The sequence below is a fragment of the Bubalus bubalis genome, chromosome 4 (assembly GCF_019923935.1).
Source record: "Bubalus bubalis isolate 160015118507 breed Murrah chromosome 4, NDDB_SH_1, whole genome shotgun sequence".
NCBI lineage: Eukaryota > Metazoa > Chordata > Mammalia > Artiodactyla > Bovidae > Bubalus > Bubalus bubalis.
The window spans coordinates 30,913,657-30,930,450 of NC_059160.1; the positions used below are offsets into that span (position 1 = coordinate 30,913,657).

The 16,794-nt window shown below is 38.6% G+C and overlaps 1 protein-coding gene across 1 annotated transcript in view; it reads left to right on the plus strand.

Moving 5' to 3' along the window:
• LOC102403810 (solute carrier organic anion transporter family member 1B3) overlaps positions 1-16,794 on the plus strand; it is an 80,460-nt gene that overhangs the window by 35,276 nt on the left and 28,390 nt on the right. Inside the window, exons 3-4 of the mRNA XM_025283358.2 lie at positions 2,222-2,363; positions 13,644-13,776. Coding sequence (XP_025139143.2) covers positions 2,222-2,363; positions 13,644-13,776 — 275 coding nt within the window. The remainder of the gene's footprint in view (positions 1-2,221; positions 2,364-13,643; positions 13,777-16,794) is intronic.

Below are 16,794 nucleotides of genomic sequence, written 5' to 3' on the forward strand. Positions count from 1 at the left end.
ACCTAACAAGAAGATATTAAGAAGAGGTGGCAAGAATACACAGAAGAACTGTGCAAAAAAGATCTTCATGACCCATATTATCGTGATGCTGTGATCTCTCACACTCACCTAGAGCAAGACGTCCTAGAATGTGAAGTCAAGTGGGCCTTAGGAAGCATCACTACGAACAAAGTTAGTGGAGGTGATGGAATTTCAGTTGAGCTATTTCAAATCCTAAACGATGATGCTGTGAAAATGCGGCACTCAATATGCCAGGAAATTTGGAAAACTCAGCAGTGGCCACAGGACTGGAAAAGGTCAGTTTTCATTCCAATCCCAAAGAAAGGCAATGCCAAAGAATGCTCAAACTACCACACAACTGCACTCATCTCACACGCTAGCAAAGTAATGCTCAAAATTCTCCAAGCCAGGCTTCAGCAATACATGAACTGTGAACTTCCAGATGTTCAAGCTGGTTTTAGAAAAGGCAGAGGAACCAGAGATCAACTTGCCAACATCCACTGGATCATGGAAAAAGCAAGAAAGTTCCAGAAAAACATATATTTCTGCTTTTTTTCTTTTTCAACTTTTTTCAGATTCCATATGTACATGTTAATATACCATATTTGTTTTTCAGATTGGATTTATTTATTTTTTTATTTTTATTTTTTTATCTTTTTTTTTTAATTTTATTTTATTTTTAAACTTTACAATATTGTATTGGTTTTGCCAAATATCGAAATGAATCCGCCACAGGTATACATGTGTTCCCCATTCTGAACCCTCCTTCCTCCTCCCTCCCCATACCATCCCTCTGGGTCATCCCAGTGCACCAGCCCCAAGCACTATTTCTGCTTTATTGACTATGCCAAAGCCTTTGACTGTGGATCACAATAAACTGTGGAAAATTCTGAAAGAGATGAGAATACCAGACCACCTGACCTGCCTCTTGAGAAACTTGTAGCAGGTCAGGAAGCAACAGTTAGAACTGGACATGGGACAACAGACTGGTTCCAAATAGGAAAAATAATACGTCAAGGCTGTATATTGTCACCCTGCTTATTTAACTTATATGCAGAGTATATCATGAGAAATGCTGGGCTGGAAGAAACACAAGCTGTAATCAGGATTTCCAGGAGAAATATCAATAACTTCAGATATGCAGATGGCACCACCATTATGGCAGAAAGTGAAAAAAAAACTAAAGAGCATCTTTATGAAAGTGAAAGAGGAGAGTGAAAAGGTTGGCTTAAAGTTCAATATTCAGAAAACTAAGATCATGGCATCCAGTCCCATCACTTAATAGCAAATAGATGGAGAAACAGTGGCTGACTTTATTTTTTGGGGCTCCAAAATCACTGCAGATGGTGATTGCAGCCATGAAATTAAAAGACGCTTACTCCTTGGAAGGAAAGTTATGACCAACCTAGACAGCATGTTTAAAAGCAGAGACATTACTTTGTCAACAAAGATCCATCTAGTCAAGGCTATGGCTTTTCCAGTAGTCATGTATGGATGTGAGAATTGGGCTATAAAGAAAGCTGAGCGCCGAAGATCTGATGCTTTTGAACTGTGGTGTTGGAGAAGACTCTTGAGAGTCCCTTGGACTGCAAGGTGATCCAAACAGTCTATCCTAAAGGAAATCAGTCCTGAATATTCATTGGAAGGACTGATGTTTAAGCTGAAACTCTAATACTTTGGCCACCTGATGCGAAGAGCTGACTCACTTGAAAAGATCCTGATTTTGGGAAAGATTGAGGGCAGGAGAAGAAGGGGATGACAGAGGATGAGATGGTTGGATGGCATCACCGACTCAATGGACATGGGTTGGGTAGACTCCGGCAGATGGTGATGGACAGGGAGGCCTGGCGTGCTGTGATTCATGGGGTCGCAAAGAGTAGGACACGACTGAGCAACTGAACTGAACTGAGAAATCAACTAATGACATTAACTTAAAGAAAAATTCAACTTGTCCTACTCTAATAATCCAAATGCTGTAACCAAGTCAGAAAATGATGTTTTGTGGATATAGTTATGTTAATGTTAAAAGGACTAAGAAGTACCAATTGAAATAGAAGAAAGTGAGTATTCTTTTAACACACACATGCACACACATACAATACTAAGTAAAGAAGAAAGCTTTTCAAATTCTGTGTATATATATATATATATATATATATATATATATAAGCACTATAGGATCTTATGATTAATCATTTTTCTGTTTCCTGCTTTTCCTTAGATGTTTTTGGCAGCCCTGTCACTCAGCTTTATTTCTAAGGCACTGGGTGCAGTCATTATGAAAAGTTCCATCACTCAAATAGAAAGGAGATTTGACATATCATCTTCTACTGTTGGCTTAATTGATGGAAGCTTTGAAATTGGTAAGTTTTATATGCATTTTGATTATTTAGTAATCAGAATTGCAGAGGTGAAAACTATTCATATATGCTCTCCACCACTGATCCTTAACCAGAGGTAAGGATCCCCACTCCCCTGCCGTGGCAATTTGGTAGTATCTGGAGACAATTTTGTTGTCATCACCGAGGGTTAGGGAATAGTACTAGCATCTAGTGGTAGAGGCCAGAGATGCTTCAAAACATCCTGCAATGCCCAAGGCAGCTCCAAAACAAAGAATTACCTAGCCCAAAATGTCAAAAGTATAGAGGTTAAACAGCTCTGATTTATACAAGCTCACTGTCTGTGAACTAATATTTTGCAGGGTTTTAACCTTTCTTTTCTCAAGATGCACTAGTACCAAAAAAGGTTGGAGAGAGGACTATGATTCTGATGATTTAGGGAGGAAGGAACAGTTTTGAAGCAATGTTTGTTAGGTTGTACTGTTTGAAAAAAGTACAAGTATTAGTCAGTTGTGTCTGACTCTTTGTGACTCCATGGACTGTAGCCCACTAGGCGCCTCTGTCCCTGGAATTCTCCAAGATTACTGGAGTGGGTAGTCATTGCCTTCTCCAGGGGGATCTTTGCAACCCAGGGATCAAACCCAGGTGTCTTGCATTGCAGGCAGATTCTTCACTATCTGAGCCATCATACCCCAATTCCAGGTTCACAAACACACGTTGCCCTGCAGTTTCAAAGCTGTTTAAATGCGTTCCTAGGACACAACGTACTATCTGTGAATGTTGACATCTTTAGCTGTTTTTCCTACAGCCTTAGGAAATAGCTGTAGGACAAAAATACTTGAGGAAAGATATTTACTCAATGCATTTTTCATTCACCTTTCAGTTCAGTTCAGTTCAGCCCCTCAGTTGTGTCTGACTCTTTGCGACCCCATGAACAACAGCACGCCAGGCCTCCCTGTCCATCACCAACTCCCAGAGTTCACTCAGACTCACATCCATCAAGTCAGTGATGCCATCCAGCCATCTCATCCTCTGTCGTCCCCTTCTCCTCCTGCCCCCATCCCTCCCAGCATCAGAGTCTTTTCCAATGAGACAACTCTTCACATGAGGTGGCCAAAGTACTGGAGTTTCAGCTTTAGCATCATTCCTTCCAAGGAAATTCCTTCCATCATTCCTTCCATTCTGAAGGGCTGATCTCCTTCAGAATGGCCTGGCTGGATCTCATTGCAGTCCAAGGGACTCTCAAGAGTTTTCTCCAACACCACAGTTCAAAAGCATCAATTCTTCGGTGCTCAGCCTTCTTCACAGTCCAACTCTCACATCCATACACGACCACAGGAAAAACCATAGCCTGGACTAGATGAACCTTTGTTGGCAAAGTAATATCTCTGCTTTTCAATATGCTATCTAGGTTGGTCATAACTTTGCTTCCAAGGAGTAAGCGTCTTTTAATTTCATGGCTGCAGTCACCATCTGCAGTGATTTTGAAGCCCAAAAAAATAAAGTCTGACACTGTTTCCACTGTTTCCCCATCTATTTCCCATGAAGTGATGGGACCAGATGCCATGATCTTCGTTTTCTGAATGTTGAGCTTTGAGCCAACTTTTTCACTCTCCACTTTCACTTTCATCAATGGTGTAATTGGCCATAAACATTAATTTCCCTGATTTAGCTTGACATCTACCCCAATAAACAGGAGTATATTTAAAGTCCTTATAAGTAAACCCCTTACATTCCTATTTTTGTCCTTTTCCTAGAGTTTTGGTAGTATTGACATGGTTCTCATAAAAGGACAGGGCAGTAAACAGTCCAAGCAATGTGCAGAAGTTCTTTTTTGGAGGCAGGAGGAAAGGCCACGTTTGTCAATTAACATTAATACATAATTCTACTGGGCCTGTGCATAAAGGAAGGATTTCATAGCCTAGAGAAATGTTAATTAGTCTTCCTTCTTACTCAGGATGAGAGGGCCCCTCCAAGCTCCAAGGAGGAGGCATATGTACTGAGTCATTAGTGGATATGATCGGTCCTATATCTGCCCATTTTACAACCTGTAATAAAGGGGGATTAGGTATATAAGCCCAATAAGTGTGATTAATCAAGTCAGCCTGAGCAGGGGAAGCAAAAGCAAGCAAAGCAAGCATAGCAACAAAAATATTTTCAGGATTCCAAGGCATTCCCTGTTGAGAAACCAGATTTTCAGCTTGATTAGTAAGGGTTTTTATCTGTCCCCAAGTAGGGAGATCATAAGGTTGATGACGTTGAGTGCAGCGTTTCTTGGAAAATTTTTAAAGCCACCATGGCTTGTATTGGAATCTCCTCCTCCTGGGGATTTTGCCATTTCTTCTCTATCTTGAACGCCGGTGGCTCCCCTGGGGCAGATCTTCTGAAGAGGGAGCCAACTGATTTCGTTGGATCCATCTGGAGAAATACAAGCATACCCTTTCCCCTGTGATATTAATTTTCCAGATTTTCATTGCTTAGTCAACCTCTCTTGACACCAAATGAGCAGAGGAAGGGAGGTATCCTTCAATGCCTCAAAATGTTTTTCTGCTTTTGTCAAAATATCTCCTTGCAGTAAGTTTAAAAAATTTAAAACAAATAAAGCTGTATTAGCAATAGTTATAGGATTAAACAATATATTGCATTGGAATCTAGTAAAGTCTGCTCTGGATAAGGAAGATAGAAGTGTTCCTGTGTATTCCCCCTTTTTAAATTTTTTTATCTGTAGTTTCAGTGTATGATGTGCTCATTCAATTATGTCCTATGTTTGTGAATTATAAGGAATGTCTGTAATATGTTTACTAGAGAATGAATGTAAACATTGTTTGAATTGTCTAAAAATATAGGCAGGGCCATTGTCTGTTTTTATAGAACTAGGTGTTCTCATTACTGTAAAGCAAGCTAACAGGTGAGTTATAACATGTCGTGTAGTTTCACCTGGAGAGGTGTGGCCCATGTAAAAGAAGAATCAATATCGAGTGAGACATGTAAGAAGGAAGAGGGAGAAAGTTCAGGGCAATGAGTTACATCCATTTGTCATAGTTTATTGGGTTGTAATCCTCAAGGACTGATATCTTGTGTAATTGTCAAAGATGTAGGGGCCTACAAGTAGAGCAATTATTAATGATTTTTTTAGCATACTGGTATGGAATTGTCCAAATTTGATGTAATGAGCCAGCATCATAGTATAATAGAGCATGTTGCTCTTCAGGAGTAGCAAAAGAGACAAGCTTATCAGCTTATTTATTGTCATGAGCCATAGGGCCAGGAAGACAAGAATGTGTTCGAATATGGGTAATATAAATGGGGAAAGTGCAGTTTTTAACAATAGATTGGAGATTAAGAAAAAGTTGTTGGATAACAGATTGATTAGAATTTATGATAGAAGCTTTTATATTTTTTAATACAAAAACTGAATATAAGGAGTCAGAAACTATATTAATAGGATAAGCATGTAGGTGACTAACCTGAATGAGAGCATATAATTCGTTTTGTTGAGCAGAGTGAAATTTAGTATAAAAGACTTTATATTTTTTGAGAGACCAGAATGAGGCTTTGGTGTTTTTAGTCCCATCTATATAGAAAGCATCAGTTTGAGGTATAGGTTGTGATGTGACAATGTTAAGAGATAATAAATTCAGTATTTTTGAAGAAATTTTAAAGTTTGTTAGCAGAGAAGGCAATGGCACCCCACTCCAGTACTCTTGCCTGCAAAATCCCATGGAAGGAGGAGCCTGGTAGGCTGCAGTCCATGGGGTCGCTAAGAGTCGGACACACTGAGCGACTTCACTTTCACTTTTCACTTTTATGCATTGGAGAGGGAAATAGCAACCCACTCCAGTGTTCTTGCCTGGAGAATCCCAGGGACGGGGGAGCCTGGTGGGCTGCCGTCTATGGGGTCTCACAGAGTCGGACATGACCGAAGTGACTTAGCAGTAGCAGTAAAGTTTGTTAGAAGGATAATGAAATGAAAATTTTCCAAAATATTTCAGAAAGCCTATTTGGAAATTGGTAGAAGTTTGTAATGTGTTCTCCAATTGAGATTTATTAATAGGTACTACAATTTTATGAGGATCAGAGCCAATTAGAGTCCTAGCTCTATTTTTTTCATTGATAATGATTAGAGTGATCAAATCAAGATAGGGTGTAAGTGACCTTGTCCCTCTAAAATGGGTATAAATCCATTCTATTGGGTATTTTTGTTGGGTAAGAAGTCCTGTGGGAGAATGGAGAGAGGGGAGTATAAATAACTCTAGAGGTAAATCAAGTCTAATACAAGAAAGAAATTGCTTTTGCAATTTATTTTATATAAATAGAGTTCTTATATCTCTTGTGAAAGTGAATGAGGGCTATTTACATTGGGATCTCTTTTTAAAGTGTCAGTTGACACTTTAATTAGTGTTGATAAATTAGTCAGTTGATAATTTGCAATGTCTAAAGAGGGTCTAATCCAATTTATATCGCCTAAAAGTTTTTAAAAATCATTCAAGATTGATAATTTATTAACATGAATTTGTGTTAGTTGGGGAGTAATACATTATCTATTAACAACAAATCTTAAGTAATAGTAAGGTGTAGATGTTTGAATCTTTTTAGGGGCAATGATTAATCCATAAGCTTTTAAGCATTGTTGAGTTATGTCAAACATCTGTTGAGTTTCTAAAACAGATGGAGCTGAAAACAATATATCATCTATATAATGAATAACAAGAAAGTTAGGAACTTGTTTTCTCATAGGTTTAAGGGCTTTGATTACATAATATTGACACATGGTGGGAGAATTCCAAGGGGAACAAGATTTCTCAATATGTTTTGACTTCAATTGTGTATTTATAAGTTTCTTCGGTTCAGTTCAGTCACTCAGTCGTGTCCAACTCTTTGCGACCCCATGAATTGCAGCATGCCAGGCCTCCCTGTCCAGCACAAACTCCCGGAGTTCACTCAGACTCACGTCCATTTAGTCCGTGATGCCATCCAGCCATCTCATCCTCTGTTGTCCCCTTCTCCTCCTGCCCCAAATCCCTCCCAGCATCAGAGTCTTTTCCAATGAGTCCACTCTTTGCATGAGGTGGCCAAAGTACTGGAGTTTCAGCTTCAGCATCATTCCCTCCAAAGAAATCCCAGGGCTGATCTCCTTCAGAATGGACTGGTTGGATCTCCTTGCAGTCCAAGGGACTCTTAAGAGTCTTCTCCAACACCACAGTTCAAAAGCATCAATTCTTCAGCACTCAGCCTTCTTCACAGTCCAACTCTCACATCCATACATGACCACAGGAAAAACCATAGCCTTCACTAGATGAACCTTTGTTGGCAAAGTAATGTCTCTGATTTTGAATAGGCTACCTAGGTTGGTCATAACTTTGCTTCCAAGGAGTAAGCATCTTTTAATTTCATGGCTGCAGTCACCATCTGCAGTGATTTTGGAGCCCAGAAAAATAAAGTCTGACACTGTTTCCACTGTTTCCCCATCTATTTCCCATGAAGTGATGGGACTGGATGCCATCATCTTCGTTTTCTGAATGTTGAGCTTTAAGCCAACTTTTTCACTCTCCTCTTTCACTTTCATCAAGAGGCTTTTGAGTTCCTCTTCACTTTCTGCCATAAGGGTGGTGTCATCTGCATATCTGAGGTTATTGATATTTCTCCAAGCAATCTTGATTCCAGCTTGTATTTTTCCAGTCCAGCATTTCTCATGATGTACTCTGCATATAAGTTAAATAAGCAGGGTGATGATATACAACCTTGACGTACTCCCTTTCCTATTTGGAACCAGTCTGTTGTTCCATGTCCAGTTCTCTAATTTCTCTTTTGTAAGGGGCCATTGCCTATCTAAATAGGCTTGTCATTTTTCTAAGTTATTTTAAGAATTGTATTGTTTGATAAATGAGCAGTGGCCCCTAGGGAAAATGTAGAATATATATTTGAGTTTGTCATTGTATAATTAAATCTCTTTCTACTAAATTAAGGGGTGCATCTATCACATAAGGTTGTAATGTTGTAGGCTGGCCTTCTGGTCCCTCACATGGATATATTTGGACACTTTGATAAACCTCTTGTACTTTGGTTTGAGAAACTCCTGCAATTTGGCAAGAAATTCTCTATATAGGCCAAGATTTGGGCCATATAAATGTTTGGAAATAATGGCAATATTGGATCTAGTATCAAGACGACCAGAAAATCTTTTGACATTAATTTTGATATTTATATTTGGTCATGTATATTTAGATACTCTTGATGTCCATAAGGATTGCTTTTGATCTGTATTACCAAATTCATCTGTCCATATATCATTACAGGAGTTAATAGAAATGTAGGTAAAATAAGTAATTGGGCAATTTTGTCCCCCTTTTTGAATTGTCACAGTATCTGAGATGACATCATAATTTGAATTTTTTCCTTATAATCTGAATTATTTCAGGATGAACAGTAATTTCTTTAGAAGTCAGACTAGATTGGCCACATATAAGGCCAAAGGTTTGTGGGGGTAGGGGTCCATAAAGTCCAGTAGGTATTCTAGAAGGGACTGCTTGGGGAAAAAGAAGAAAATCGTTTAGGGCTGGTATATCGATGGTAGCACTGTCAGATGTTGAGGGTTTGAGGGAAAAGATGGAGTTTGTCCCTGGTTTTTGTTGATGGGGACCTGGGGAGTCCCCATCTTTGAGTTTTTTGAAATAGGATTTTTTTCAATATCGTATTTAGATCAACATTTTTTAGCCCAATGTACCTCCTTACAACGAGGGCAGACTCCTGGAGGTTTTTTAATAGTTTTAATTTTGTGCTTGTGTGTGTTTTAGGGCAATCCTTTTTTAAATGGTTCTTATCCCCACAAGCAAAACATCTTTCATTTTTTTTTAAAGGTAGCAGTGATCGTTTCAGCTAACATTTGCATTTTTTGAGTTTTCGATCCTAAGTTGCAATAAAGACATTGGCCACCTCTGATGACTTGCTTTGGATCACAGCTAAGTTCACACAGCATTTGGGGCCCCTGTAAGTGCCTGCTTGCCTTGTAGGAATGAAGGCTCTGCCTCAAGAGCTCTCTGTTTGTAGGTTTGGGGGAATGGCCAGATAAACCCACCAGATAGGAGGAAACACATAACCCACCGAGGATAAGGGCTAGGTTTTTGGACCTCTCAACTGCTTAAACTAATTCTGGCCTCTGAGTAGTGCTGAGCCATGGAAACCACATGATGCTCAACTTCCTCTGCATGCCCCATACCTCCCCACCCTGCTCTCTGTCTCCCGTTGAGTCCTTGCCCTTCCTCATCTTGTGACTCTGGCAGAACTCCAGGGTGCTTATTCAACCTGTCTCCAAATATTTCCGGTCTCATGAATGGGAGTGATGGCTCTCTGACATTTCTGATTTGCATTTTCATATGTAAGCAACTTTTCTATTTGCACTTTGGCTTCCTCTTCGACAACACTATGGGAGATAGCAACTCTCAGTCTAGCTAAAAAATCAGCATAGGCTTCCTTAGGCCCTTGTAATATCTTTGTGTAGCTATCTTTAGGTTCTCTTTGAGGAGTAATTTGATCTCAAGCTTTAAGGGCAACTTCTTTCAATTGTTCATGTAACAAAGGAGGGCATAGTATCTGAGCTTCCACCGAATCAAATTGTCCCATACCGGTTAACATTTTTAAAGTAATCTGGTTTGGGGGAGTGCCAGCTCGAGCATTAGAATTGGCACCATCTCAAACCACATCATGAAACCACATTATCTATTGAAGAAATTTTTTTGGTTTAAGAAAAGCTTTTATCAAAATTTGTCAATCATAAGGAATAAAAATGTTAATAGAAGATGTCATAGCATTTAGAAGTTTTTTAGTAAAAAGCGAATGAGGGCCGTATATAGTTACAGCCTTTTTCATTTGTTGCATGTGAGAAAAATCAATGTCTTCGTATTGACATATTAGTTGTCTTTGAGCATTAACATTTTTTAACACAGGAAAGGCAAAAAGATCATCAGCCTCATAGACTCGAGATTGCAAAGCCAGTAAATCAGAATGTCTTTGTCGTGAAGGAGAATGAGTGGATCCTCTGTTTTCATAAATATGAGTGTTGTGTTAGGGGCCTATCATTGTCATCAAAAAAAGTATTGTTGACTTTAGTGTCAAGAGAGCATCAGAAGAATCATCATCAGATTCATCTTGTCCTCGAATGAGGGGACCTTCTGTTTCATGCCCGTTACAAGAGGAGGAGGAATGCTTGGGACAGCCAGAGCAGAGATGGTGGGAAAGTTCTGAAACATTTTATGTTGTTCTAATTGGGCCTTCAGTAAAGTATCATCATCTAATTTATATTCATATAATGAGTATTCTGCTTATTGACGAATATCAGGGGGGCTAGAATTGTCTTGAAATGGCAAGATCATGGCTTTTAATGAGGGCCCACAAGGGCCAGAAATCTATTGGAATATTTTCTCCCAGTCTTGTGTCTCGTTCGACATTTTTTGGTTAACCCAGTTCCAAATTTTTAAATCGAAACTGTCTTCATCAGGGAACCAGGGATTATATACAACCACTGTTTGGAGACAAGCCTCTATCTGTTGACGTGAAGCCAAAAGTCCTTGAAACTTAAATAAATGATGAAGTAAAGTAGAAAAGTGGTGGGGCTTTCCAGCCGTTTGTCCCATAACCCCTCAATTACCAACCTCCGTAGGTCCTAACAGTCATTCTGTCCACTTGCCAAGGGCGTTCACCAGGTCCCTGTTCAGGTGCCAATTCTCACGGTCTTTGTGGACCGGGACCTGGGGACTGGAGTCGATAAGTGGCTTCTTTCACTCAGCATTATATTTTTAGGATGAATTCATATCAATGTATGTGTCAGCATTTCATAGATTTTTATTGCTAAGTAGCATTCTATTGCATGGATATACCACAATTCGTTCATAAATTCACTTGTTGATGGACATTTTGGATTGTCTCCATTTTGGATATTATGAATAAACTTTTCATAAATATTCAAAAAAAAAAAAAAAAGAAGAAGGACGCAGGGGACCCAAGTCTCGAGTGAAACAAGGGCACTTTATTTGCAGAAACGCATGCTTATATATCTTCAATAAAATGATTACTCAGCCATTAAAAAGAATGAAATTCCACCAGTTGCGACAAAATGGATAGTCCTAAAAGGTCATTGAGGGGGTCCCTGAAGGGAGTCACTGAAGGGAATGCAAGCAGATGCTCTTTCCCATGATCTCAGTCCTGAGAACTGTGTGCAGCTTTGCTCGTTCCTGTTATACAGGAACTGATAAGGAACAGAGAGTCCTTGAGAAACAGCACACAAAGGAAGAAAACAACATATTGGATCCCTTAAAGTTGAACGTCCCCTGACAGAGCATGGCATGGCCAAAGAAAAAGAGTATATTTGTAAAAAAAAAAAAATACGTAATCTATAAAGCAGACATAAATTTTCAGTCCCTTCAAACCATTAAAAAGTGAGGGAAAAGGAAAATGGGCAGACTGTTTAACAGGATATAGAATGGGGGTTAAATTGTTTGTTTGTTTTTTTAAGAACATTGAGTATATTGCTTTGTTGTCTTCATTTTGATTTGGATTTCTCCAATTTTCATGAGATTTTATATAATTATTGAGCAATTGAATTATTTCTTTTATTTTATAAACTGGCTGCTGAATGCCTCTGCCCATTTTCCTTTTTTCCCCACTTTTTAATGATTTGAAAGGACTCAAAATTTATGATTTAATGATTTGAAAGGACTCAAAGTTTATGTCTGTTGCATAGATTACATACATTTTTTACAAGTATGCTCTTTTTCTTTGGCCATGCCATGATCCATGTGGGATCCCAATTCCTCAACCAGGGATTGAATCCTCTGTTCATTTATCTACTCGTGTCAGTGGTATGTACTTTCTTTTAGAGCAAATACCATACAGTGTTTATTCTTTTCTTATACTTCTGGCTTCTAGGACCATGGAAGGTACTTAATAGGAATTTAAAGAATGCTAGAAGTGAATGAAAAATGCATTGATTAAATATCTTTCCTCAAGTAAGTTTGTCCATTTTTCTCCATTCCAATACAACCGACTCAACTCCAAATTCTTCATAAAATTTTGCTTCACTGATATCACCAAGTAATTCAAGTCCTTTCACTCTTATCTAAAGTCAAGTCTATTTATTATTAATACCATACAACTGTATAGTGAGCGGCCTAAGGTAAGTGAGTTTTATCCTAATTAGATTACCAGATCTTGGAGGAAAGGCTTGATGAAAGTGAAAGTGGAGAGTGAAAAAGTTGGCTCAAAGCTCAACATTCAGAAAATGAAGATCATGGCATCCTGTCCCATCACTTCATGGGAAATAGATGGGGAAACAGTGGAAACAGTGTCAGACTTTATTTTTTGGGGCTCCAAAATCACTGCAGATGGTGATTGCAGCCATGAAATTAAAAGACGCTTACTCCTTGGAAGCAAAGTTATGACCAACCTAGATAGCATATTGAAAAGCAGAGACATTACTTTGCCAACAAAGGTTCATCTAGTGAAGGCTATGGTTTTTCCTGTGGTCATGTATGGATGTGAGAGTTGGACTGTGAAGAAGGCTGAGCACCGAAGAATTGATGCTTTTGAACTGTGGTGTTGGAGAAGACTCTTGAGAGTCCCTTGGACTGCAAGGAGATCCAGCCAGTCCATTCTGAATGAGATCAGCCCTTCAGAATGGAAGGAATGATGGAAGGAATTTCTTTGGAAGGAATGATGCTAAAGCTGAAACTCCAGTACTTTGGCCACCTCATGCAAAGAGTGGACTCATTGGAAAAGACTCTGATGCTGGGAGGGATTGGGGGCAGGAGGAGAAAAGGACGACAGAGGATGAGATGGCTGGATGGCATCACTGACTCGATGGATGTGAGTCTGAGTGAACTCCAGGAGTTTGTGCTGGACAGGGAGGCCTGGCGTGCTGCGATTCACAGGGTCTCAAAGAGTCGGACACTACTGAGAAACTGAACTGAACTGAACTGACCACATCTTATGGGCTTCCCAGGTGGTGCTAGTAGTAAAGAATTCACCCGGCAATGTAGGAGACCTAAGAAATGCAGGTTTGATCCCTGGAAGAGGGCATGGCAACCAACTCCAATATTCTTGCCTGGAAAATCCCATTGAGACAGGAGCCTGGATTACAGTTCACAGGATCACAAACAGACCAACACGACAGAAGCAACTTAGCATGCACATACTATGTCTTCTGCTTTATTTGTATCCATTCTGGGCTTTCTATTCTCTTGGACACAAATGTGGACTCAGTTACTGTTTGCTATAATGAATCATATAAAAATAATTTTGTTCTCTTTGTAGGAAATTTGCTTGTGATTGTATTTGTGAGTTACTTTGGAGCCAAATTACACAGACCGAAGCTAATTGGAATTGGTTGCATTATTATGGGAACTGGAAGTATTTTGACTGCTTTACCACATTTCTTCATGGGATAGTAAGTGGCTCTATGCTATCAATGATCATTTCCTTGTAAATTAATCATAGAATTTTATTTTTTATTTTTAAATAAGTATTCCCCTTAAGAAGAATGCCCACTAAGCATGTATAGAAATTGATTATACTTTCTATGTAATAATTAACTCATTGTTTTATCTACCGTGGCTCTCATTGATATTGAAATAGGAATAACAATAAATCAGATGCAGTTTCGTAGAAAATAAATAAGCTTTTTGTGACTTTTTACTATAACATATATTTTATGTCTTTGCCTACAAGATTTTGGTAGTATTTAATAGGACTTTATTTACTGACTCCAGGTCTAACTGCTCACCACTCAAAAATCAATACCTGAGAGGCAATTGTTGGTAGAAAGGAAACTTTGCTTTTAATCAGAATGTCAACAATCTGGAGAGAAGATGGACTCCTATCCCCCCAAAATCAATTTCCATGATTCTGTTTAGCCATAAAAGTTTTTGAAGGGAAAAGAGGAGGGATCTGTTAATCATTGAGAAAGTGTCAAAGTCGTTACCATCCCCCACAGTGGTCAGGCTTGTCAACTTCTTGTGATCTTTCTTTAGAGGTTACCTTGTTCACACAGTTTGTTCACTGAAGGGAAAGCTAGGAAAGAGATCTGGTCATCTGTTAATTACTTAATAGATGATTAATTGATTGATTGATTACGTCTTCATTTTTACTTCTTTGATCTATGGAAGGAATAGACAAGTTAGGTAAGATATCATGTGATCAAAACATTTGAAAGGTGTGCTTTGGCTGGAGATTGAGTAGCACATGGGGTGCCTGATTTAAAAGTTAGTTACAATGTAGTTTTGCTAAAGTGAAGAGACAAAGGGACCTCCTGCAGAGACCTCTTTCCTGCCAAAAGCTTCTCACAACTTCCCCACTCAACTCACTGCAGTATGGATTTTCCCACTACCATCTGAGTCTTCTACCTGTCTCTGTGTAGTTTTAATTCAAGTCAGATACTGATGACAGAAAACCAAAAACAGTGATGGCTTAAATAAGATAGGAGCTCATTTTTTACATAAAAAGTTAATGTAGCCAACCTAGGCCTTGACTGGCCTTGACTTCATGGTGTAAGTTGTGGCAATGTTGTTCCTTACAACAGGACAGAAGAAGGGAAGAAGAAGAAGAAACAGAACTCACACAGGCTGAGGCTTAAGGAACATCTTCAGAAGCATAACATTTCTACTGGCTTCAAGCTAGCCAGAACTTTGTTACACCTCACATCTAGATATAAAGTTCTTGGGGAAAAATAGACTTTATTTCAGGCATACATTTCCCAGCTAAAGATCCTAGATCCTGTTACCATAGAAAGGGGAGAATAATGGATACCGAGAGCCAATGAGCAGTTTCTGCTAAAGATATAAATTACTTACTCATTATCAATGCCAACAGCCATGCTTTTTTGTTACTATGTTAATTACTATATTTGATTTTCATAAGGTCTTTCTTCTTCCTGGTACTGTTCCTTCTTATTTCCATCATCTTACTCCCTCTTGATTTATTTCCTCCTTTTGGCTTCTCCATCATACCCACCCTTTCCTTCTGCTTCTGACGCCATAGGGTCAGTCTTGCCTAAGTTCCCTTACCAATCTTCTTCACTTTACACTCTACATGATTTCTGTCAAGTACATGCATTAAATGTAACTATCACTGTACAGTGAGTTTATCTTATACTCAAGATTTATGTAATCAACCACTTCATGGGTATCTCCAGTCTAACATCCTACAAACATTTTCCACCCATATATCCAGAACTGAATTTATCTCTGTGCCAAAACCAGCTCAGATTTTTCACATTCACTCTTTCAGCAGTGATTCATTTATCCACAGAGAGATTCAAACCAAAGGCAAGGATCTCATCTTAGACTTCTTCTTTGCTTCAGTACACATGACCAGTGGTCAGCAAATCTTGCTTTTACTGCCTCCTGTATGTCAAAGTTGTCCCTTTTTTCTTTCTCATCATCTCTGGCCTGGACTTTCTGCACCCCATCCCAACTTCATTGTAACTCACATTCTATACTACAGTATTCATTTTACTTTTTGTAATTTTTATTTTAAAAAATTATTTATTTGGCTGCAATGGTCTTATTGCACCACATGAGATCTTTAATACTCATTGCAGTGTGCAGAATCTTTAGTTGCAATATGTGAAATCCAGTTCCTTGACCCAGGCCCCCTGTATTGAGAGCTTGGAGTCTTAACCACTGGACCAGCAATGAAGTCCTACGGTGTTCATTTTAAAAACAAAAATCTTATTATTTTACTCCTACTTAAAACTCCCAATATCCTAGAGCAGTATTTTTCAAAATTCAGATCCTGAAAAACTTGTTGATCAATAAATCAATTCAGATTATTGAGACTAACAATTTTTTAATATGATAGGATAGAATAGAATAGAACAGAATAGAAGAAAACACAGTTATTCTGCAAAACTTTCTTTTTGGTTTTATAAATTTGTGTGTGTGTGTGTGTGTGGATATGTATGTATTGTGATTGTGATGCAAAATATATTTCTCACTGTTGGTATAGTCAAAGTATTGAAAGCCTCTTGCCTACAAATTAATATCTAGGTTTATTTGCATATATAGAAAACTTATTGATTTGGCCTTGACTATCTTCCCAGTTTCATTTTGCACAGCTTCCCATGGTTGAGGATCGCACTATAGGTCTAGAGTTTTCCAAATGTGCCATAATAGGTCACACTTTTGTTCATAGTGTTTCTACAGCTTTGAGTATTTTTCCTTCTTTGCCTACCTGTTAAACTCCTTTCTATCTTCAAAATTCATCTCTAATGGAATCCTCACTGTGAAGTTTCCTCTAATCCAAACCCTTCTCAATATCCAAGCAAAGTTGATCATCTCGCTTTCCTTTACAACAATTCGGGACCTGACATATTAACATTTTTGTATCTTTCATCATATACGTTTATCTTAGAGGATGTAAGATATTTTGATAACAAAAGCTGTGTGTTTTATTTCTAGTGATTTGG